Raw genomic sequence first — 26701 nt, 5'->3', positions numbered from 1 at the left:
TCCTCCTCTTCCACACTCTTCCCCACCTGGTTCGTCCTGCTTCCTCTTCAAACCCAGTCCCCCCCACATGCAGCACGCATGGTAGTTGTCGATTCCTATTCCAAACCATTTTCCACGCTGGCTGTGGCCTCCCATACACCCCCATGCCGCTTTTCTCTATTCCTATTCCTCCTTTGGACTACCGCGTTACCTGCTGCTCTCTCATGACCCCACTGGTGTCACGTCACCGCCGAAGTGAAAGGTCACGCAGTCAGGCTAGATATACGACCGTGACGTGACGTGACTGGATTTGAAGAGGAAGCAGGACGAACCAGAATAGAAGTATGTATAAGAGATATTGTGGGAAATTCTTCTGTGAATTTATTTGTGAAAAATATTTACTAGCTTTTTGAAGATTCTTAATATGTTCAATGGCTTCTCTATTCTGTTTCCTTAAATGATTCTTTGCCTTAACCCTTCATTTACTGGTCCATGCAATTAAGATCAGCCATGTGGGCAAGCTGTTGTCACATGCTCACAACTGTTGTGAATTTTGGGCTCCATACAACTCATAAAAGCCTTCAAAAACTAGTCCTCAAGGCTTCAATGAGTCATATAAACACTGAGTAACACTGACCTTGAAACCCAAGAACAGGTTTTCGGCTTGCAGAAACACAAAAACTAGTCCAAGATTACAAATTCAAATAGGGAGAAGGGAAATCATATAAAATCCCTGGCCTACATAGCAAAATGATGTTGCTTTATAATTAAAAATTGTATTCATCCTAAAGGAGGTAAATCATAAAGCTAATACATCAAGATCACAATCCATATATATAAAACTAGACTAAAAGTTCAAAAAAGTGAAATAAAAAAAAAGAGAGAAATCATTATTAAATAGGCATTTACCGGAATCTACAGATAGCAACTCAACACAAATGTAAAATAGCTAATGTATCAGCACTGAACTGAGAACTCTCATACCTTTATAAACCGTGCAGGTGGGCCGCATAGCTGCACTGTTATGTTTAACATATGATGAATAAGGAAAGTGACTCAGACAATATACATAAGACAATAACAAAATAATTAATGAACAAGGCAATCTTCATTAAAGATTAATAAAAGAAAGAAAGAAAACTAGAATATATTCAATTACATAAAAGCACAAAAAAAACCTCAAAAGATAATGTAATAAGCAAGTAAAATTAAATTTAAGCCAGGGACAGACCATGGTAAAACCACAATACTATACTATACTATAGTCAGACAGCAACCCTTTCTACTTTATATAAATACCGTTGACACTACATTAGTTAGTAAAAGGTTCAAAAATAAATGTAAAAAATTGGGTGAATACTAGAAAATAGAGCTTAATGTAAGCAAGTGCAAAGTGTTACTCACAGGCAAAATAACATTACTTATAAATACAAGGTGGGAGACACTGACCTACAAAAATCAAACTCTGGAAAGGATTTGGGAGTTTATATTGATACAGCATTCTCATTGGTTGGCAGTTATATATGTTGTAAAAAATACTGAATATAAATCAAGGAATGTTATGCTTGCAGTATAAAATTTAACATTAACACTGCATTTAGAATAATTTGTGCAGTTCTTGTCACACTCTTCTCTAAAAAGCCGAGTGAATTAACAATTTAATCTTCTGCAGAGAAAAATGCATGAAGATGTAATGCTGGTCTTCTAACTTCTCAAAATTATCAATAAAATTGATTGAGCAACATTCCTTCAATTAAATAGTGATTTGAACACTTGAGGACACTGGTACAGATTAAGAGTATATGCACTTAAGACTGAAACCAGAAGGAAACTCCTCTTACAAGGGGTTATAGAGATATGGAACAATTTACCAATTCATTAAGTTAAAGCAGTAGTCTTGCCAGCTTTTAAAAATCATCTAGATGAGATATTGAACCAATTTAGGTATTAGCTAACTAAACAAACTTGATGCCTAAATGTTCTCCTCTGTTTTGTCAAACTGTTTTTATGTTCTTAAAGTTCCATTCACTCATCCATTACAGAGGTCTGCAAAATTAAAATTGTTTTAACTGTAGTTATTTTTGTAACTACAACAATAAAAACAATATCATATAATGTTTCCATCATGTCACATTTAAGTACAAAATTGAAAAGAAATTTAATTAAAATTGAACAAATTGCCCAATTTAATCATGTATACAATATTGTTCTAAATCAATTTTATGTGCAAATATGTAGTCAAACTAATACTTTTAAACATGATATGTAAAGAAAACTACAAAACATATTAATTGGCTTACATATAACGTCTCTAGTTTTCATCACTTATTTAATGTTTTTGATCAAAAACTATGAATCATTTAGCAGTTGTCCACCATGATACTGACATCCCATCCTTGTTTCTATGTCCTTGATATCCTGATGTAATCTTTCATCCTCCTGTTCACTCAAGATTATCAGGTAAAGACTCCAATTGTGAAGCCAAAAAGGGAAATTTGACATCTGTGGTTTAGCCCAATTCCTTAAACATAACTAATACATTTTTCACTATTTATTTATAATATGGATCTTAATGGTTGCCTAAAAAATAAAAAAAAGTAATTTAGTTATTTGAATGACACCCAAGCCTGTCATTCCAGGTCATTCAATGCACCTTGAAATTGTTCATCAGAAACCAGTTTTCTAGTATCAGCTCCTTTGTCAGTTTTGCCTTAGTCATACCCGGAGACTTTTGGCACAAACAGATCAAACAGGCTCCATCATTTGATACGGCTTAATATGGTTTAACCAAACTTAATATGAAGCAGTGACAGCAGCACTTTATTTGGATCCACCAAGCTGGGACTGATGATTTTGGCACCAAGATGTATCTTTTTTCTAGATGTAGTTATTCTTTCTGAGCCCAATGTCAGGCTCAGCTATGTGAGTCCCAGAGAACACATGGGAATTTTGTATGCCTTGACTGCTGACCCAATAAGACACAGAGAACTTTCAGGTCCTGACATTCTGTATAAAACAATGCTCACAACTGTTTATTTTTTAAGAAGATTTTCATTGTTGTTGTAGGTTTCTTTCAAATCAACAGAATGAGTGATACATATTGATGCATATTTATTACCATTATGATGAAGTACTAGTTTCAGGATTCTTTAAGATGAGTCTGTACGCAGTCTTCATTCTTCTGCATTGTAATCTCTGCCAAGTTTCTGCTCTAGAGTAGAGCTTGTGCTTTAAGCCAAGGTTCCATCTTTCTTGAACAACAGAACAAAAGAAAGTTCTATGTGAATGTAGTAAGTTTTTATTCTTTTATCTATATGCTTCACATGCTGCTGTGATTCATCACAGCATTCAGTTCAACTTACATCCTGACCTTCTTATCAAATAGAGATTAGATTTTAGTATTAGAAAATACTACATTAATGACAATTATAATTAAAATAAAATACTCCTATTTAATTACAGTAAATATAGTGTAAATGATCAAACCCAGGATCATGGGGCCTGGAACGTATTGCAGCAGCATGTGCGTATTTCACACAAAGAAATCCCAAACTTGGATTTGAATCCAGAACTCTTGAGCCATGTGGCAGCAGCAGCATTATTCACCACACTACTGTGGTGCACTGACATACAAATTGTTTATTACTGTTTACTCAGTTTCTCATCCAATTTGAAGTTTGGGGTACCTCATGTGATGTTTGTACGCCCCCTATTATATTGTAGGGCAAGATATTCTTTGAAAATCTGTTCCCAATTTACTTATAAAATTTCTCATAGAATATCACTTCATTTCAGTTCTCTGTATTCATCTCCTGCAAACTTACTGTATCAATAGTCTACTTAAGATGGTGCACACCGTTTATCCATATGACTATTGAAATATACTTTAAAGAGCAATATGTTACTAATGAAAGGGGCTATGTTTCAACATAGTCACTAAAAGAGAAGTGCCACAAAGGAATTTGACAAGGCTTTCAAACCTTTATTTTAATTAGTTCAAGTATGCAGCCTTCAAGTGACGTGCAAAGCCATATTGCTGAAAAGAGCAACGTGTTCATTTTCCTGCTCTTAAGACAGTGGTAAGACCAGAAATGATGTATGGGCACTAAAAGGAGCACAGGAGAAGAAGTTAAATGTGGCAGAAATGAGAATGTTGAGATGGATGTGTGGAGTTACAAAACAGAACAGAATAAGAAATGAGACAATCAGAGATACAACAAACGTGGGAGAGATACCTAACAAAGTACAGGAAAGTAGGGTGAAGTAGTATGGACATGTAATGAGGAGAGGCAATGAATATGTCACCAAAAGAGTAATGGGAATGGAAGTACAGGGCAAAAGAAAGCGAGGGAGGCCAAAGCAGAGGTGGATAGATAAAGTAAGAAAAGATCTGAACAAAAAGGTGTTAACAGAGGAGAAAGTGCAAGAACAAGCTGTTTGGAGAAGTTGATCAAAAACATCAACCCCACACAGAAGTGGAAAATAATGAAGAGGAAGTGCCCTGTGTTGGCTGGGATTGGCTCCAGCAGACCCCCGTGACCCTGTGTTCGGATTCAGCGGGTTAGAAAATGGATGGATGGATGGAAGAAAATAAGATTTCTTAACTATAAATGGCATCTTTCATTAAATCACAGTCATCCATTTATACTATACATAGTGATAGACTTTAAAATAATTCTGCTGCTTATTTAGCTTGTGTTGAATATGTGGATAATTTTTCTCCCGCTGGGGGGGGTTCTAGCTTGGTGTTCCTGGGCAAATGTAGGGCCACCTCTGACCCCAGAAGTGATTCTGGGAATTGGAAAGCAGTGACTTCAGGATAAGGTTTTAGGTTGATTTAATGTCAGACACTAATTTAGTTTAATGTCAGGAGGACAATGGAAGAAAAGTTCAGCTGGTATGAGGTTGAGAAAGGAAATGCTTTTCATGGATACTGAAGTTGGCATGTGGGCAAACCTGCCCAGCTGATAAACTGGGGATCAGACCTGTAAAAGTAGGCCCAGCAGGCCTTGTCATTTTAGCTTTCTTTATTTTATTGCATTTCCTCCCTTGAGTTTTTGTTTAATCATTCTTGTTAGGCTTCCAATGTATATTTTTGGGTACAGATAGCTGGCACCTGTGCACCCATCTATTACAATATGTGAATGTTACAGATGAGAAGTCACATTTATTGCTGAGAAATGGTTAATATTATTTAATTATATTTTTTATATTGTTATATGTGTAGGATGTAGTGATGAGCACTGCTGCTTCACTGCTCCAAAAGGATGGGTTTAAATCCAAGCCAGCACACTGTGTGTGTGCAGTTTGCACTTCTTCCCTGTTTCTGTGTGGGTTTCTGTGGTAGATCAATCAAGATACAGCATTAACAATTCAGTCCCCAATTAATAAGCAAATGAATTTGGCCTCACCTTCACACTAAAAGGGGAAAAAAGAAGGGACAGACAATCCAATTGTGCGGACTTTATAAAAGCTTGCTTCTCGCAGGTAATGTCCTCCAGGACAGCAGGGTCGGAAATGATGACGGGCTTCCGGTTGCATCTTCTCTTCTTCTTGTCCTGGGGCAGAAGGGGTGGGAGTACGATCACAGGGACGCAAGTGTCACCATTGTTCATTGTAGTAAGAGTCCTCTGGTCTGAGGGATACAAAAGGGGATCAGTTAAGGATGGTGCAACCCTCTTCTCTTTCCTCATACCTTTCCTTCGAGAGACAGGTAGCTGCACCCACACCTTGCATATGTAACAACTATAGGCCTGTACTGTGTGTCTGTGACTCTGCTTGGTATCTGGTCCAAGAATGATTTCTGCATTGTTCCAAGTGCTGCAAGGTTGGTTTCCAGTCCTTTGAGAATCAATTAAATGTGTCCAGTAAATGGATGGAAATATGTTTTATTTTGTGTGGATAATATGTAAAGGATGAATAACCCAACATTCCAAAGAATAATGTGGCATCAAAGATGTATCATAACAAAAATATACTCTGGACATTCCCTTAAGCCAACTGTCACTTCAGAAGTCTCAATAATAATAATTTTTATAGATTTATATAGCGCTTTTTCTCACTACTCAAAGCACTTAAAATAGATAGTGGGGAGCCACCTCATCTACCAGCAGTGTGCAGCATCCACCTGAATGATGTGACGGCTTCCATTTTGTGCCAGTACTGTCATCACACATTTTATGGTTAAGGGGTGAGAGAGAGACAGTTAGAGACTGGGAATGATAAGGAGACTAGAATGACTAGACCATGGACAGCAATTTAGCCTGAACATCCTAATCTTTATGAAAGGATACCCATGAATCTTTAATGACCAAAGAGAGTCAGGACCTCAGGTTAAGTGCCCCCTCTTAGCCTCTTCAATACCCCTTAAAGCAGCAATCCAAGCTTTTTGTAGATGGCCTGTCATCCAAGTACTGTCTGGACCTGAACGTACATAGCTTCAGGATGAAGACCTATTCTGAAACTTTGTCTTAACTGTTAGAATTTTAACTAGTAAAGACAACAGATAAAAAGAGTAAAATTAAATACAATTTAAAATTTTTCTTCTCCACAATTCTAATGTAATTGTATTTATCAGCATGCTTTGTCAGTCATGTATTCCTGTTGAAACTATTCAGATGCTTCCTTCCTCCATATCATAATCTTTATAATTTTAGATTGTTATTGACCACTAGAGGCTGCCATAAACCTTTCAACATTTTCTGTAATTTCATAAACCTTGCAACATGTTCTGTATAGTAATGTGCCAGTCAAATAACACCTATCCTGTCCTGCTTATGTTGACAGGCACATTATTGACTCCAGGTATAAGAAACATCTTCTTTTTAATTTTGGTTGTCAGCAGGGTGAGAAGTCTAATACATATGAAGCCTTATTTTCAATTGCACAACAGAATCAGGTGATCCTTTTATCCTGAACAGGAGCATTCAGACCTTCTTTAATAAACAATGGCGTGCTTACATCATATACATGTTAATAATATTTTCTGTTCTGTTATTGCAAAACTGTGAAATTTCTTTTTTTACACTATTCAGAAAGAATAATTTATACTACATTTTTGTAGGTGTTATGCATTCATTTATTCACTGAGTTCCTAATACACAGTCAAATGAAAGGCCATTGAAATACAGTCCCCCTTACCTGACAGGAAAATTACACTATGCAGTCCATTGCGTAGTGTATCTACATACAGTTAACTGGAGCATTAATAAAAAAGTGTACACACATCATAAAGTATAGTTAATGGGCTTATCTTCTCACAAATACCCCTTGTGAGTATAACTGGGTGGGTGGCTTTGGTCACTATGATTGACTGGCACCTCATCGATGGCTGTTCTTTAGCTTCTGCCCACTGTTCTCAAAATAGGTTCCAGCTTTGCGTGTTTCTGAAGTGTTATTTGTTAAATGCCTTTATCCAAGGCAACATATTAGCTTTTTTGGTAAATCTGGGAATATTGTTTAAAAGGATATAAGTACGAGAAAGTAAGGATTGTGTCATACTGAATAATGCAGTGTGGTCTTCTTATTTCTATGGAATATTTCTCTGGCTAAAGTGGTGAGATTAAACTTGAAAGGTATTTACCTAATATCTGATGGATCTTGACTAAGTCACTTAAATTGATACTGATTGTTGTCCATGGAGAAGGCACAGACAGAAAACCAAGTGATTTTTTTCCCCCATGGTATTGTCTCTTCACATTAATTGATTTCAAACAGAATCACTGGGCAAAACCATTAATTATATTTTGTTTTCAACTTTTACATTGCATTGTGGGCTTTAACAACTTAACTGTACACCAATCCTTTGTATTTGTGATCACTCTCTCCCACAATGACTTTGTTATATTGTATCCAAAGTTAACAATCAACATTGAAACCATCATATTCTGAATATGCATCCAAAAAATTACGCACACCAGCAAAAATTTTAAATTGCTCTGGTCATAAAACTGGTTGTTGGTGCTGTTGCTTTTTAACAATGTTGTGCTTTTGATTTTTCGTTATTACTTTTGCCTCAGATTTGACATGATGTTGCAGTGGTAGCACTGCTGCCTTGTAGTAAGGACACCACGGTTCAAATCCTGTGTCCTCCTTTCATGGAATTTGTCTGTTCTTCCTGTGTCTGCGTAGGTTTCCTCCAGGTGCTCTGGTTTCCTTGCACCGTCCAAGACATGCACATTAGGTCAACTGGCGATCCTAAATTGGCATTGGTGTGTGTGTGTGTGTTTACCCTGCAGTGAACTGGTGCCCTGTCCAGGGTTTCTGCCTGCCTTGCACCCTGGGCTAGCTGGGATAGACTGCAGCAGACCCCAGTGATCATGTTCAGGACTAAGTGGGTTAGACAATGACTGACTGACTTTGTTTTGCCTCATTATTAAATGAAAAATGTACTGTATACAAAAAAGTGGACCAGAAGAGTAACTATACCTCCAACATCGCCCCCTTTTGCCACCCAAACGAGGTTCAAGTTTTTCATTCAGATGTTCATTCATTATGTGTTTTACTTGTTCATTTAATACATTGTAGAAAGAAATGTAACTATTTCCTGAAAGGCAATAAAAACATTGTATATAACTTTTGTACTACAACTAAACATACACACTACTGTGTCTATGAAGTGTTAACACTAATTATTTACTTATTATTATTTACTATTATTAGATGCTTTATATTAACCTGCCTGTTGGACTGCACTTGAAGTGTTTCTGAGTGTGTGGACCATTTATTAATCCGGTCAATAACTGACTTCCATGGACCAGCAATTCGAGTACAGACTTGGCCAGTGCCATGAAGCGCCCACATCTCTAAATCAGATGTTTTAGGAATTTTCAACTTTCAGATCGTTTTGAGCAAATCTAAAATCATTCCTAATGCTTTAACATCACTATTTTGAGTATTACCAGATAGGATAACATTATGCTATGAAAAATCAGTTTTGATATCCTAACTGGATTATATAACTGGAAGATTTCTAATCCATCTTCTATAACTCAGGGGGAGTTATAATCTATAACTGGAAAAAATCAGCTCAGAAAGTCTTCAGAATCTGGCAAGAATTCATCAATGCAATTGTAAAGTATGCATGCTGAACCTTTGCATTTTATTTGCCAGTTTATTCCACTATAGATGGGAAACTCTTGTCACATACTGTAGCTTGCTGAGCTGGATAGATGTTGAAACATATTGTATTTGTTTTTTTTGTTGTATTGTATTTTGTTCTTTAAATGGAAATAAACTGGGATTTTGAAGATGAAATAAAGACCCTGGGGGGAAGCAAACAGGAGAAAGGGAACATTCAGGTGTTACAGATAAAAACACATAGGCAGTTAAAGGGTTGGGGTAGCAGTACTGACATTGTGGATGTAAGTATTAAAGGCAATTTGGGGGAGCAGCAAATGTTGAATAAGTACTATCATTCACTTAAACCCTTAAAGGGTTAAGCACTCACATCCAAATTCTAAAAATGAGGCTAATATAAATCCTTTATAATACTGAAACTTTCATAGATTTGGTTTAACGAAGCCTGCTTCCAGAAGACCTGTATGTGTATGTACAGATCTCTGTGTGTGTGTGTGTGTGTGTGTGTGAGAGAGAGAGAGAGAGATGCCCACTAATCCAACCCCTTAGTTCCAGGTTTCTGAACATGAGGATGAGCTACTTTACTTGGTAGTAAATATATGGTGTGATGGGAGACTTAAGGTCAGAGTGTAGAGACAATTGCTTAACTGTTTGGCATAACTCAAAGTAATACAGTATGTGCAGACTATCCATAGACATCACCTCAGAGTTGGAGGTATCTAGCTATTTTCAGGGCCTTGTGGAGTTAAACACTAACCTTCATAAATCTTGGGTGTTAGATAAGAACACAGAGTTTCAACAGGTCACCTCAAAAGCAGTTCCCAGTTTTGTACATGCTGAAATTGACTTGATAAACATAATCTAAACTCTAAATGAATGTAGAGTGCCCCTGTAACAAAATAGTGTGGTGAACGTGTCAAAGACTGTGCTTAAATTTACCAACATAACTGTAGCATTTTTTTTTTTTCATTAGAAGCTATTAGAACATCATTTGAAATGCAGGTTAGTGCTTTTTCTGTACAGTGACTGATGCAAAAGTGAGACTGAAATTTCTCAAATAAGTTGTGGCATGTAAGATAAGACTGGAGCTGTGTGATCACTGCTCTTTCAAGTATTTTAGAAAGAAAGGTTAGATGTGAAATAGGTCTATAATTATTAAACTTATCTGGGCCTAGCTGTGATTTTTTTTCAATAATAGTCTGACAAAAGACACTTTTACTGCATTAGGAACTTTGCCAGTCATTAATGGGCAATTGATAATGTCAAGAATGGGTGCTGCCAGAACAGACTTTGAGCTTTTCACTAGTTTTATTGGGACTGGGTCCAAAGGAGGAAATTAAAGTTATGATTTCCTCTTCTGTTATCAAGTTAAATTTAGTAAAGTGATATGAACAAGGAGAGACAGGGTTTAAAAATGAAATAATTAGTTTGCGAGATGACGCTAAAATCGGGGATCATATACTGTCAATTTTATCATTTAAGAAGTTGATAAAGTATTGACTGCTAATGTTTCTAAGTATTTTGCATGACATTGTAGAAGTCTAGTATATTAACAACTGTCCATGAGGTTTATTTCTATCATCTGTTAATCTAGAATAGTAGTTAAAGGGGGCCAGACAGAGTTATTTTTATACATTTTATTACTATTCAAAGACATATAGCTTCTTTTGCTCTTTATCTGTGCTCAAGGTTTCAGCATTCTAATTTATTCATTAAACCAGGATATACAAGCTTTAAGCACTTTTATTTTATGTTGAACTATTGTACCCAAGGCCTACTTCAATTGTAGGCTTTAAGTGGACTGTTCTTCATAATTACATTTTGATACAGAGTTATAGTCTAGAAGTTACACTGTTCTTGATTTAATCTGCGATTGTACTAGTAAGGGCAAGAACAAGTCAAAAGTAATTAAATACTGATCAGAGAGAATTTCATTTATTGGAACAATACTTAAATTCTGAATCCCAGCTCTGTAAGTAATAATTAGATCCAACATGTGGTTATGGCAGTGAGTCAAGTTCTTAACAATCTGACAAACTTCTGAGTTTAGCAGATCAGTAGAACTTTTGCTAAAAGTATCAGTTTCAACATATATGTAAATATTGAAATCCCTCAACAACACTAAAAGATCATAGCATATAGCTAAGTCAGATATAAGACTGACAAACACAGTAATGAAATGAGTAAATGGCCCAGTTGGTCTAAATGTTACTACTTCATTTATGTTGGAATCTGTTTTACTATCTAATGTGAGTCCCCAAAGGATGTGCATTTTTATAACAAGTAGTTCACCCCACAGAATTATCTCAAGGCCACCTCCTCAACCAGTATATTTTGATTTATGAAGGAATGTAAAACTATCTGGTGCTGCCCCAAGTAAAGGAATAGTGTCAGATTTACTAATGTACAAATTTACTACTATATTAATAATATCATCCAAAAAAGCAGCATTATTTCCAATAGGATGAACGTTTTATTTCTTTTGTGGGGAATCCTATTTTAATTCTTGGTCTTATTATACAAAGTACTTATTATTACTTAAGCAGCCACAGGGGATGCACAAACCAGTGTGTTTCTTCGTGCCAGTCCTAAGCCCGGAAAAATGGGGAGGGTTACATCAGGAAGGGCATCCTGTGTAAAAGTTTGCCAAATCAATATGCGGACAATGGGTTAACAACAACCACCACCAGTACTGTTAGCCAGCAGGGTGCTGGCGGAAATTGGGCTACTGTTGGCCGAAGAAGATGAAGGAGAAGAAGAGGGGGGAGACGTGTCCGGAGGAGAGGAGGAAAGTAAAGAGAGTGGAACTGAGGGTAGGAACTTTGAATGTTGGCAGTATGACTGGTAAGGGGAGAGAGTTAGCAGATATGATGGAAAGAAGGAAGGTTGATATATTGTGCGTTCAAGAGACTAAATGGAAGGGGAGTAAGGCCAGGTGGATCGGAAGTGGTTCTATCATGGTGTGGATGGGAGGAGACATGGGATAGGAGTTATTCTGAAGGAGCAGTATGTCAAGAGTGTTTTGGAGGTGAAAAGAGTGTCAGGCAGAGTAATGATTATGAAGCTGGAAATTGGAGGTGTGATGACGAATGTTATTAGTGCATATGCACCACAAGTTAGGTGTGCAGTGGGCGAGAAAGATTTTTGGAGTGAGTTGGATGAAGCGATGAACAGTGTACCCAAGGGACAGAAAGTGGTGATTGGAGCGGATTTCAATGGGCATGTTGGTGAAGGGAACAGTGGAGACGAGGAGGTGATGGGTAGATATGTGTCAAGGGGAGGAATGAAGAAGGTCAGAGGATAGTGGATTTTGCTAAAAGGATGGACATGGCTGTAGTGAATACATATTTTAAGAAGAGGGAGGAACATAGGGTTATGTACAAGAGTGGAGGAAGATGCACACAGGTAGATTATATCCTATGCAGAAAAGTTGATCTGAAGGAGATTATAGACTGCAAAGTGGTGGTAGGGGAAACTGTAGTTAAGCAGCATAGGATGGTGGTCTGTAGGATGGCGTTGGAGATCAAGAAGAGGAAGAGAGTGAGGGCAGAGCCAAGGTCTTTGTGGACCTGAAGAAAGCATATAACAGGGTGCCTCAGGAGGAGTTGTGGTATTGTATGAGGAAGTTGGGAGTGGCAGAGAAATACATGAGTTGTACAGGATATGTATTAGGGAAGTGTGACAGTGGTGAGGTCTTCGGTAGGAGCGACAGATGCATTCAATGTGGAGGTGGGATTACATCAGGGATCAGCTCTGAGCCATTTCTTATTTGCATTGGTGATGGACAAGTTGACAGACGAGATTAGACAGGAGTCCCTGTGGACTATGATGTTTGCTGATGACATTGTGATCTGTAGCGACAGTAGGGAGCAGGTTGAGGAGACCCTGGAGAGGTGGAGATATGCTCTAGAGAGGAGAGGAATGAAGGTCAGTTGGAACAAGACAAAATACATGTGTGTAAATGAGAGGGAGGTCAGTGGAATGGTGAGGATGCAGGGAGTAGAGTTGGCGAAGGTGGATGAGTTTAAATACTTGGGATCAACAGTACGTAGTAATGGGGATTGTGGAAGAGAGGTGAAAAAGAGAGTGCAGGCAGGGTGGAAAGGGTGGAGAAGAGTGTCAGGAGTAATTTGTGACAGACGGCTATCAGCAAGAGTGAAAGGGAAGGTCTACAGGACGGTAGTGAGACCAGCTATGTAATATGGGTTGGAGACGGTGGCAATGACCAGAAAGCAGGAGACAGAGCTGGAGGTGGCAGAGTTAAAGTTGCTAAGATTTGTACTGGGTGTGACGAGGATGATGTACATTAGAGGGTCACCTCAAGTTGGACGGTTGGGAGACAAAGTCAGAGAGGTGAGATTGCGTTGGTTTGGACATGTGCAAGGAGAGATGCTGGGTATATTGGGAGAAGGATGCTAAGGATAGGGCTGCCAGGGAAGAGGATAAGAGGAAGGCCTAAGCGAAAGTTTATGGATGTGGTGAGAGAGGACATGCAGGTGATGGGTGTAACAGAACAAGATGCAGAGGACAGAAACATATGGAAGAAGATGATCCGCTCTGGCAACCCCTAGCGGGAGCAGCCATAAGAAGAAGATTATACTTATTATATCTTATTATGTATACTTACTTATTTTTGGGTTATCACTAAATAAAGTCAATTTACTATATGCGGTGACCATAGCAGGGATTTTAAGTAGCAGCTACAGAACACAGATAGATAGGAAAAAAGACCATATCCCATTCAAGATCACAGTATAAAAATATATAAAATTCTAGACATTTCCCAAAAGTCTTTGTATTTTTAACAATTTTTATGCATTTATTTGCACACCAGTACCATTACTGACAGTAGAAAATCTAAGCTATATATCCTGGAGGATACACAACATGCCCATGGCAAGCAGGCAACAGATCAAACATTTATTGCAAAGTTCATCATCATGCATGTGTTTCTGGTAAAGTTCAAAAATGTCACTGTTGCTTGGCAGTTGTTTGGTTACAAGACACAAGTGTGCAGGTTTTCATCACTAGCTGGATGACCAACTTCCCTTTGTTGGCTTCTTGGCTAGCCGGGTAATGGCTTTTTACTCCAACAGGATTTTTTTTCAGTTATTGTGGATTAACTTTCTTTTCTATTATTTCACATCACATCACATCACATATCTCTGATTTTTGTCACAAATAAATTAACATTTTGGTAATTAGTCAGTCAGAGATTCAAACTGAAACATGTAACTATATATACTGTAGCAAGTACACAAATATGCAAAAAAATATGTGTGTGTATATGCTTTTCTTGACTTTCACTCAAGTTGTATAAGGCCTACTGTGTCTTTTGGGGATAGGGCAGTAGTCATGCATTTTCAGGCTGTCGAGATGATGGGACAATCAATGAGAAATACTAAAAAAATGTGTTCCAATTCTAGTGTTAAATGTTCAAGGTTTTACCAGGTCAGACTGTAAAGAATCACACTGTGTATCCAAGACTTTTGAGGTTCATTTTGTCGCTGTGCAAATGTTGTGAATGAAACTATTTTTATAACTACTGGGAAACTATTATATGACCCCGAAGGAATAGATCTGTGGGTTTACATGTATTATCCCTTCCTATGATTTCAAGCAAATTCTTGTCTAGGATCACAGTAAATGATGTACTGGAATGTGTTATTGATAGACTCTGTAATTAACTAACAAAATGACTTGTAGACCTTGCTAAGTCTAGGCAATTTAGTGTTTTCATGAATTTTCTGTAGGCTAAGAAAGAGTAAGCTGGTTATGACAATGACAAAGCCACTCCTAATGTTACTTTAATGAATAATACACATTGACTTGTGGAGTGGAGGTCCCCTGGAAAGCCCAAATTACTAGTGACGGAGTAAAAATACTTAATCAATTCTTTGTTTTATGTATACAATGCAATTATGTGCCCGTGATCACCACATTTGAAGCACCAGAATTTGTAAGTTAGAGGTTTCTCATGAACTTTCTTTTTTTGTATTCTATCTGTACCATGACACTTTTCCATAGTTGTATTTTGGTTTCTGGCCTTCCTTCTTCCATTCCCTTCTACCAGATTTGCATCTTTTAATCTGCACCAGAATCCATGATATTTTTTATTGTAGAAAGTTGTTTTAGTGCCACAGTGATGTCTTTGTATGAGTTGTTGTAGAGAATCCATAAGAAAGAGTAAATCTATCTATAAACACCAACTCAACTATTCTTTTTGCTGAGCTGGGACCTGGCTGAAGTATTGATTGCAGAGTCTAAATACCAGTACTCTTATAATTCAGTTTGTACTTGTAAACATTATATCTACATAATACAAACCACTGGCATTATATGTTATTCAGCCAGGATTAAAGATTTGTTGGCTAAAGTCTTCTGCAAGTTATGTCAAACTTGAAAAGCTCCCTGGACAAGATGGGTCTCAGGATATTTGTCAGTTCTTTCATAGCGACATATTTGGAGTCAAACTTTTTAAAAATTAGTAAAAAAAAAAGAAAAATGTCATTGTCATCATGTGGTGAAACTTGCTTAAAATTTTTTGGTAGTGTAATGTCTCTTCATGGTGTAAGAACTGGTGGAGAAACTGCTCTAGCTGGTACTTTCTGCAAATGTTTTCCATTGCAAATGTTATCAGTTTATGATAGAGATGATGAAAATGTTGTCTCGCTATATCCTCCTTTCTTAATATGTCTCCTAGACATTATCTTACTGGCTAGTGCAGCACTGACTTGTAGCCAAAAAATAAAAAGAGTTAGTGAAACAACCAATGTTTTGTTGGTAAGAATATATGCAATGGCACATTTGAGGGGTAGATCTAACTCTGATAAGTAGGCCATTGTGATAGGATACTGATCGGTAGATCTCTTTGTTCTCTCTGTTCCCTTTTGTTGCGGAACCTGTGCCAAATACCTATTCAGTTGCCAGACTGCTATGTTTTCTGAGTGGAGGACTTTTAACGTGTGAGTGTAGATGATTTGGGGCTTAAATTTTTGAGCTTTTGTGGTAGTAGAGATTTTTCTAAGAAGGCAAAAAGGTATGTTAACTATCTGATATAATTAGTTGCCAGTTACCTATATGGTAAATGTTGTTTACTTTGGAAGAAGATGGCAGAGACATACAACTCACTAGTTTAGCAAAGGGCTGGGAGAAATCAAACAGAAAAGTTTCATGTGAGAAACAGTATTGCAGTGGCAACAGGGAGGGGAGGAGAAATTTATGGCTGTGGTAAGCACTGTTCACAAACCTTGTGCCCCATGGGCATTGACTATTGTTATCATTGGCCATCAACTGTAAGGGTGAGGCAGGGTCATAAAGCAGCCTTAAACTCCCTCCAAAAACTTGATAGTTACATTTTTAAATTGCCCATTCACGATTTTCAAAACATTCCTCCTTTGCCAGCTGCTTCTACTTTCACTGGATCACATGATGATCTCCTCAAATTCACTGATGTTGTACTGCAGCCCTGTTCACAGAAATATACACTAGTTGAATAAAGTGTAATAAAGGAAATGTTCATGGTGACCAAGAGTTGAAGCAAAGACAGGGATATTTTCAGGTCAATAAAACAGGCTTTGATAAAGACAGGCCAAGCATTATAAGTACCATAGGCATGGGCTTTCTTACTATTTTCCTTTGATAGCTCCTCATTGTGGTGTTGAATGTTCTATCAGAGGGACAATGTTAGAAGATGCACAACTAAGTCTGTAGCCTCAGTTTCAACATACATGCAATTTTTTTGTTTTAATTCAGTTCAAATTCTTGTTAGTTTGATTGGTTGTTTAGATGAAATTGCTAGCCATTATATTGCTTGGCACTAAAGGCTGAGTGAGGTGAATGGATAAATGTTCTCTGATTTTTGCAAAAAGCCTGCAGTGTATTCCAGATGAAAAACGTTAACACACTGGCCTGTACTGCTTCAGTCATACAAAACTGCGCCTCTTTTCTCTGGAACACAATCAAGTATAACTCACACCTTGTGACTGGAATGGGTGGAGGTGAAATAACAAAGCCTCATAAACACCTCTGCTTAATGCTGATTTTGAGATAAAGCATTCCTGAGTGGCCAGTCACGAAGTACTCATCCAGTAGGTGTTTTATCTGCAAAACTCTAAGTGCTTCCTCGAACGTGTTTGGATCTTCTGTGAGGCGAAACTATACAGAAAGCTCTAACTTTGCAATTATCACTCTCTAAAAAACACAGACAAATGTTTTTGAACGGCAGGTTCAGTTATTCTCTCTTCTTTCTTGTTTAACTCAGAAATTAGTGCTTCAGTGAATTCAGAAACCATTCACACTTCCTGCACATTGTGTTGTAGATTTAATTTTAATGGATATATTTGCCATTTTTGCCCATCAGTATACACTCAAAAACCCATAATGACAAAGTGAAAAGTGTTCAGAAAGCTTTGCAAATTTATTAAAAATCAAATCTGAAACATTGCAAATGTATCCATTTAAAATTAAATGTACAACATGTGAAGAAAATGCAGGAGTCTGAATACTTTCTGAATCCACTGTATTATGAAACTGGAATTTTTTATCTCCCAGTCTGAATTGATACCTCACTTTTGTTTCTTTCTTTCTCTTGTATTCTTTGTCTTGCATCTCGCATCTATAAGAATCCATCCTCACTCCCTCCCAAGCTGTAGGACTGTCAGCTGCTGTTTTTTGTCTGTACTCTTGAAGGTGAATCTTCTCCTCATTCATTTAGGCCCTCATACTGGTACACAAAGTGTCTGTTACACTAAGGAGACATGATAGGTCAGGTCTTTCTTGTCTTTTCTGCTGTGCCATATGCTTTTCCCATAATTGAAAATTTAAGCATAAATGTATATGTGTAGGAAGTAATGATGGGCGAATTGCCATTTACTTTACACATTTATAGTCCTTACTTAAATCAAAAAGAGGCTTCCAAAGTAGATATGACTGTACAGTTGATAAGTATGTTTAAGAAAAAAGAAATATTGACACTCCTGATATCTTTTTACCTCTGTTGAGCAGCTACCTTAGAACATTAGATATACTGTAGTATATAACACAAACACTATGTAGAGTACAAGCACACTACATATAGTATATTGAATTGTAAGTTGTTGCATATTTATTTCAAATTTGTTTGGAAGTTACCAACCAACAGAACCTTAACACATAACCTGATGGACTCACAGGAGGCTGACCAATGCAAAATATATAATTTTAAAATTGATATATTGGTGTAGATAGGAACTATTTTGTATCCCCATTTTATTGGTTTATAGGGTTATTATTGACATATGTAGACAAAAATGACCCTGTAATTTGACACTAAAATTTGAGGGATGGCAGGCACTGAGGAGGCAGCAAAAAGAATTCAAAAAAACCTGGACAACCTTCAGAACTGGGCTAACATCTGGAAAATGTAGTTTGATGTGGAAAAGAGCAAAGTGCTACACATGGGCAAAAGCAACGTCAATTATAAATACAAGATGGGAGACATTGTCATACAGGAAGCAACTTCTGAAAATAATTTAGGGGTTTATGTTGGCACAACATTTTCATCAACTAAGAAATGCACAGAAACAATTAAAAAAACAAGAACAATTTCCGTTTATATCATAAAAACTGTACTGTATAGACTGAATTTAAGTCAAGGGAGGTTATGCTCAAACTATGTAATGTGCTAGTAAGACAGCACCTGTAGTACTGTGTACAGTTCTGGTCACCACAGTACATGAAAGACATAGAAGCACTTGAAGCTGTGCAGAGGAGAGAAACAAAAGGCATCCCAAGACTTAAGGATAAGTCTTACTCTGACAGACTCAGAGAATTAAACCTGTTTAGTCTCAAGCAGAGGAGAATGCTTGGGGTCCTAATCCAAGTATTTAAAATCCCCAAAGACATTGACAAAGTAGATCCAGAAGAGGAAGTGCATTTAAGATCAGAAAACATGTCTTTACAAATAGAGTTGTGGGACACTGGAACAAACTACCGAGACATGTAGTTGAAGCAGAAACCTTGACAACCTTTAAGAAGAATCTGGATGAGATATTGGGACAGCTTAGCTATTAGCTAAACAAACTAGCCTGAATGGTCCCTTCTCATTTGTCAAAATTCTTATGATTTTATGTAGAGAGTGCAATGAAATTCTTACTTCTATGTGGTAATCACATCACCACTGTCCAGCACCATTTTTGGTATGAAATAGACTTCAAGAGGTAATCAAAGTATGAAAAGGCAATTATGTTTTCTTGAAAGGGTGATGTTTTTTTTGTTAACATTATACTAGTAATTGTTTTCAAAATTTTTGATAATTAAATTATTATTGCTAATGTCAAAATTAATTTGAAATATTTATTATTTATTTATAAAATATATTTGTAAAATTTTATTATACTGTAAATGATGCTATGTTGCACATTAGAACGTTAATTTGTGTTTTGTGATTACTACTAAAATGTACAGTAATTACCTGACTTTATTAATTTTAGCTTTCCTTTTCTAGCAAATCTACCCATAGCTCATGAAACTTTAAAATATTTATTACACGCAGAATTGCCTAAAGCCTTAATTTTCCTCATCCTCCAGAAATGCAAACCCTTCATTTTCACTGAACCCCAGTGTCTTGTCCCATTTACATAGTAATACTTTATCTCTTTGGTCCAAATATTAAAATAATTGAAAATGTGATGGCACAGTTTTTCAAACTTATGAATTTAACAGTTCTCTTAAAGCCAAACATTATTTAACTCTAAAAACAGGGGTTGAGGATTTAATGAAGAAGCTTGGAATTGAGCATTCAGTTTCCTCAGTCTCCTTAGGATGGAAGCATGGTACACAAAATCAGAACATCAGTGTTCTTCTTGGAATTATTGAACAAAGAGCAAGCGAACTTCTAACGTCAACTTTCTTCTTGAAGTACCAGGTAAAAATAAACAGTATTCTTAACTAAGTTTGGATTTAAAAAAATAAACAATGTTTAATTTATTTAAACAATCATGTAGTAATAAAGTTTCATGAACTGTTACCAAATTATTTAAATGTACTGTTGTGGACACAATTATATGAAAAGGTACTGGACATACTGAAAGATTTGCAGCACTTGTTGTCAAGTTCATATATTTAAGGTCATGCCTTCTTTGTGAAATTTACTTATTTTCATTTAGTTTTGGTGGTTTTACCTGGGGATTCTCTTTATTACAACTTGTTTTTTTATGCTGAATACTTTCTTATCCAGAGTGATTGCTTGCTAAAGCACATAAGTAAAATTGAAACATGACTAATAATGTATTATGTCTCTTTTTCAACAAAGGACTCAGTCAGAAGTGACCAAAGTACACTTCCAAAATATCTACATATCAATGAACCACCAGTATTACAAGATTATGATGTCCATCTTCCTTCTACAAGGTACCGATTACAATTGAATTATTATTCCTACTGTGAAACTAGGCAGGTCAAAAGACATAAAGAAGATAAGCAGCAGGATCAGGAGATGAAGAATAGTAAGGTACAATATAGTTGTACAAGAAAAAGAATAGGCAAAAATAAGGGAAATACCTGGAGCCAAAAGGTCAAATAGAAATAGAAGGTCTTCTTTACAATATGTCATTCTTTCAAAATAGCAATTTAATTAACTAATACTAATGGCCTTGAATATAATACCCAAAATGTAATTAAAAGTAATAAAAAGCTGTGCCCATCAAGTGGCAGAAAGTCAATTTTTTATTGTCTATAGTGTAATTTTTTTCTACACAGTTTTACAAATAAACTCTCAGATGCTTCTCTTGCCCTCAGCATGACTGCTGTATATTTCACATATTTTAATTCCCAAAGCTTACAAAAATTTTAACCTTCATTGATTCAGCCATGCTGAAAATATAGGCAGCAGAATAGAAAGACGATGCACTCAGTGATAAGACATCAAACAGATTTACAAAGACTGTTCTCCATCGCAGGCTTTTTAACACTGTACAAACAATATGCTTTAGGAACAAAGCATACCTATTTACCTCAGATGGCCATTTTATTAAGTGCACTTGCTCTTCCCATATCAGTAACTGCTTATTCTGCCTCACATGTGTAGGCAGTGCTGCCTGATATAAAAGGTGACTCTCCTTGCAAGGAAAACATAATTAAATGGCTTGACCTTTTCCTTTCAAAATTCCAAGGGAGGAAATCCTAAGCATCCAACCGAGAAGCCAACAATGACTGAAAAATCATAATCTGTTGCCTAAAGTAAAGAACATGCAGAGACAGCACATCTTTCTTAAGATCTCAGTTACTGTTACCGATTTTGACAGGGCTGTCTTAAACTCCTGGAGGGCAATAACAGCTGCAGGTTATCTAGCAAAATTCTTTAATTTAAAGTCCGTTATTACTCCAGTTTTTGGCAATTTTTTTAAAATGCTTGTTAAGTTTCAGATCCCTTAATTGTTAAATTTAAACTTAATAAGTGGTATTCCCAGTCCTTAATGGTTTGTTTTTCTTAACCAGCTGCTAATTTGAAATAAAGTGCCAATAACAAGTGAAGAAGTAAGCATGATCTTATTTACACCTGGCATCTGTGTAGGTAAAATATTTGGAAATAACTTAGAGAGAAAGGCCAACAGCATTTAAAGCAGGTAACTGCTATCTGTAGTAAGATGTCAAAAGATGATGGTTTTAAACAACTTTTGGAAACCCTACTTTAAATGTAAGGATTTTTTCATTCAATCCTTTATTTGTATTTTTCCTCAAAATGTTACACAGACCACCTTTAATCACAAAGATGCATTAGTTATGTAGGGCACATAAACAGTTTATAAGGCTTTTGGCAGCGTAATTCAAATGAAAATGCACATTTGAAGGCATGTGCTGTATTTCCAAGACAGCATGTTGGAGCTGTGGTTATGCTGCTGCCTCACAGCCCCAGAGTCCTCTCTTCAAATCTCAGCCCTAACCACTGTCCGTGAGGACTTTAGGTTATTCCCTGGTACACCCAGCTTTCGTCCCACATCCCAAAGATAAATGTGTGAGATTTATTGGTTAATCACCATTAGCCCGGTATTATTGAGTGTAGGTGAGGGACTGAGCCCTGTGGTTAGCTGGTACTTTCTTCAGGATCTAGTCTTGATTAATGTCGATACTCTTGCAAAATCGACTAATTAGGCATGACAATGGAAGAACTATATGTCTCTTTACATAATGTGATTGAGACATTAAATTCTGATTTTACTTCACATAACGTTTCTCTGTTTTCAAATATGTGCAAACACACAAGTTTTGTGAACACAAGAAAATAATCAAAATAAAGTGTTTTTTTCCATCTGTTGAGAAGAGGAACATGGATTTCCACATTTTACTAGTTTAGAAATTTTTTCAATGTGAAATCGATTTGTGTACCAATGAATTAGAAGTAATCAATTTGTTGTTTTAGATTAATTCTTTCTTTCTGAGAAAATACTAAATGAGGTGTGAGTGAAAAATCTTTGTCTGCTATGAGGAATTAATATTATTTTTTGCAGAGTGATGTCAAAATCTTCATAGCATGTTAGAATGTCATTCACCAATACAGTACTGTTTTTTAAAACTACACAAACTACAGTGTTGGTGTTTAAAGTGCTTTACTGAGCTGAAATTTAAACTTAAAAAATCTCAAAATAAATTAACTAAAAAGAAAATCTAAATTAAGTGTTTTAAGGGCTTCAAACTGAACATCTCATGGCTCAATGTCTTATGGACTATCCTCCATTGCAGTCACATGCCCTCGGATGGCCAACTGTAGTTTGTCCTTTTGATCTTTGGCCTTGACTAAACCAGCTGGCCACACTCTCTCTAGCATCAAAATCTTCCAGACTTGGGCATGAGCATGCTCGACCTCAATGTGTCCAATAAGTATATTCACCGGTCTTCCTCTCCGCAAGATACGACCGTACACAATGACGCATTCCTTTGTGGCGATATCTGTGTCTCCGTCGATCAGGAATGCCATGTACGCACTGTTCGCAATTTGCACAGACGTCTTTTTTTTCAATGTATCTGCGATGACTCCTATAAATTGGGCGCACGCGACATCATTGCTGTACGTCGGGTTTACGTTCAAGCCATTTTTCTTCATAAGAATTATTTCGGACTTGAATTTAGTGAAGGGAAGTTCTTCTTTTGCAATATTATAGGCAACGTTAACCTTAATTATCATCTCGGCCTTGTCTGATGATCTGTTTGCTGCTGCCAGCCGCTGAAAGGCAGCAGGGAGAGGGGACACTTGAGCAATGCATTTATCGCGGCATGTAATGTGTTTTATAGATGCATTGTGCTTTTTCAGCGTTTCAATTCTAAATGTATTAGAACCAGTCACAAATGCACTACTGCCGGCCATGGTCTTCCCACACTCTTTACAGTAAATACAGTGCATTATATTATCGGCTTTACTGTATCTTAGCCAGGGAAACTGGTCAAGCCACTCTTTTCGAAATGTATACACTTTACCCCTTTTAATTTCAGTGGGCTCGGACTCGATCGTATGTGGCTCATTATCTAATGCTGTCTCCGAACCAGGGCTTGCTATAACTTGGGAGGTTGATGGCTCCGTGTCAGAGCATTGGTTATGATTTTCGGACGGATCAGGCCCTAACTTAACATTCTTAACGAAAAAGCTGTCAATCGTTCTTTTCATCTTCTCTCATAATCCGCGGCTACATCCACTGTTTACCTGATGGGCTACTCACGTCTCTCTGTCTGACTGCATCACATTTTTTTTCAAACGTACACACACGTACAGGAATATTTGGACCACGGCCAATCGGGGGGGATCCGCCCTTCACTATCTCTGATTGGTTTAGACCACGATATGGGCCTAATGTGTGTCTGTTGTTGAACAACAGGGAGACTTAATTTAAGAGTCACGGAGTTTCGTTTTTTTTCCCCCTCGAACGGCTGGTCGCACCGGTGCAACCTTTGATTTTTTTTAGTCGCACCATTGAGAAATTAGGTCGCACTCTAGAGCCCTGATCCCTCTGGAATAACTTTTCACAAGGCACTTGGTAAAAATATAAAAAAATACCACCCTCTTGTGGCAGTTCAATTTCTGCTCTGGCATGAAGAATGAGCATCAATACTGCCAATAAATGTATTCTTTTCTTATTTTTAGACCAGGTCCCTACCCTTGTGTTGTGGCAGTCCCTTTGCCCTATAGTCTCACTCCTGACCCCATTACAGTCTTCACATTCCCCTCTAAACTGTTCAATTTCCTTTTATTGTACTTTTGTACTTCTTATGATACCGGCAATGAGTTCATTACCTGTGTATTAAATGAAGGTTTAAACTAACCAAATATTTGCAATACAGTAAAGAAATTAAGAATGCTGGTTGGACTTTATAGATACCACAGTCAAGAAATTATTTAAAAAAAAAAAACAACAACAACAGCTTTGTTCAGTGATTTCTAATATTATTGGCTTGTTTTTGTTTTTTTTTTTTGCATTTTTCCTATGATTCTTTTTTGAATTCTTGTAGTGACAGGTGTACCTTTTATTTTTAGAAATAATATAGATACTGTCCTGCATGTTTCATGACATAAATATCCCTTCTAAAGTGTAAAGGTCATGCAATTTAGAAATCTCAGGTGAAAAATAAAAGGAAAAAAGTGGGAAATTGACACTTTAAAGACCTTTGAAGATTGGTTATTGGCCTGGCAATAAAAGCTCAGACCATTATCTCTGTTATAAACATTATGTGTGCCGAGTTACGGCTTTTACTTTAAGCAAAAAAGCTTGCTACAGAAGAAGCAAAAACTTAGGGCAAGAACTCAACTGAAACAGCGTAAAGGATCAAACAACATCTTTCACTTTTGTTTGGCCTTTTTGTGTCACAATTGGGTGTTATTGTGATTGATGTCAACCAGCAAATTCTTCCTATCACTCACACAGCACCCAGGAATACTGTCTGACATAAATATCTTAATAAAGGTCTTTCTTCTTATTTTTCATTTTTATGTGTGATTTGGAACTGTCTTCTTCATGACACTTGTGAAAGGTAAAACATGAACTGCCTAAAAGTGGATAACACAATAGTTAGTCTACAAAATCAGATTTGAGTCAGACATTATGGACAACATACAACATAATGATATTGTGTATTCATTCTGACATACCGCAGTTTTAGTACAAGCTAGTAAATCTGTAAAAAATAAGCTATGTGTTGAGATTGAAAAGCAGCATCTTCATTTTAAATTGGATTGTCATTTACATATGTGACACTACAGATTATTTCCATATATTGGATTCTATATATATAAGCTTAGTCAGTTAGTCAGTCAGTCAGTCATCATCCAACCCGCTATATCCTAACACAGGGTCACGGGGGTCTGCTGGAGCCAGTCCCAGCCTACACAGGGTGCAAGGCAGGAAACAAATTCCTGGGCAGGGCGCCAGCCCACCGCAGTATATAAGCTTAGTTTGTGGTTAATGTGACCGATTACAGGAGAATATATTAGCTAAAAAAGCAGACAGTAGGGGAAAAAAATACAATTATATGTTAGATTCTTAACGGAAAGCACAATATGACTTCCATTCAGATAGCATGTTAAACTTTACAACTGTAGTTATGAAATCTCTTTAGGATACCTGATGACATGTGAGAATCGCAGGAGATAATGGAATACACTAATGCCTCATGGCTTTTTAGCACAGTTGCCTACACCACAGAAATATCTGCTTTCAATGCAATTTTTAATTCTGATTTACTTAAGTGTTTCATTCTTTTCTAACCTAAATGTACAGTATACACCAAAGCAGAAGATGTTTGATATACATCAGAGACCTAATATGTTAATGATTTTAGTTTATATTATAAAAAACACATCAGCTGGCATATTTCTGTATTTTGATTTATTACATTTTCCTTGTGAACAGTGAGGAAGAAGAAGACAGTAAGGAAGACATACGACCCTTGTCTAAAACAGAATTGCAACTAAAAGCATTAAAATCAGTAAGTATAGCCCCCCTACCTATTTAAATTTATTTGTTTTCTTCTTATTCTCAATTCCTCATATGTATTCTGGGATTTTGCAAGCATGTTTACTTTTTAGGATGAATTTTGCCATATATTCTCCAATTTGTACAGCCTTTCCACTCAATTACTACCACAAGGGACTCTTTGTTTTGGGTTCTATGAAAGATTAAGTAATACTGTCTCCTAGGGGAATAAATAGTCAAATGCACATAACCAGTGTTACTAATTATTTCTTTTATCCTACTGAAAATACACTGAGCCAGATTTAATGTGTTATACAAAAACTCATTACAGTAGACTGAACACAGATCATTTCTTGTACAGTAACTCTTTAACGACACTGTTCTTCTTTTAAAATATCTATGATTTTTGAATATGTTTAATAAAATTGTTTAATAAAATAAAACACAAAAATAAAGCAAAGCTATGAATAATGTGCATAATAAAGCTTTTACATTAAGTTTTAGAGGTATATTTAATCTAAAACTTCCTAAGTCTGTGGATCTTCTCTTTGTATTGTAAGAATAATTCATATATATTTGCTACAGGCTGTCTTCTCTCTCTATGATTGAGGTAATTAAACCCAGTTAAAAGTTAAACATAATGGCATTATGGGTTGGAGAAGAAGTGTAAATACTCTAAAAGTCAGAAACCCTTTATGCTAGAACTA

At 36.6% G+C, this 26701-nt stretch overlaps 2 protein-coding genes across 2 annotated transcripts in view; one reads left to right on the top strand and one right to left on the bottom strand.

Annotated features, from left to right (window-relative positions):
- The window catches only part of LOC120540091 (coiled-coil domain-containing protein 114-like), an 84212-nt gene that overhangs the window by 50873 nt on the left and 6638 nt on the right, over nucleotides 1-26701 (top strand). Inside the window, exons 5-7 of the mRNA XM_039770580.1 lie at nucleotides 19800-19963; nucleotides 20351-20448; nucleotides 25932-26007. Of these exons, the coding sequence (XP_039626514.1) occupies nucleotides 19800-19963; nucleotides 20351-20448; nucleotides 25932-26007 (338 nt within the window). The remainder of the gene's footprint in view (nucleotides 1-19799; nucleotides 19964-20350; nucleotides 20449-25931; nucleotides 26008-26701) is intronic.
- valopa (vertebrate ancient long opsin a) overlaps nucleotides 3151-26701 on the bottom strand; it is a 164664-nt gene continuing 141113 nt past the window's right edge. Inside the window, exons 6-7 of the mRNA XM_039770561.1 lie at nucleotides 5391-5614; nucleotides 3151-3230 (exon numbers count right to left, since the gene is read on the bottom strand). Coding sequence (XP_039626495.1) covers nucleotides 3210-3230; nucleotides 5391-5614 — 245 coding nt within the window. The 3' untranslated portion in view covers nucleotides 3151-3209. The remainder of the gene's footprint in view (nucleotides 3231-5390; nucleotides 5615-26701) is intronic.

Source organism: Polypterus senegalus, chromosome 1, assembly GCF_016835505.1.
Source record: "Polypterus senegalus isolate Bchr_013 chromosome 1, ASM1683550v1, whole genome shotgun sequence".
Lineage (NCBI taxonomy): Eukaryota > Metazoa > Chordata > Cladistia > Polypteriformes > Polypteridae > Polypterus > Polypterus senegalus.
Note: the sequence above shows the minus strand (reverse complement) of the source record. Positions and strands in the feature narration are given on the sequence as shown.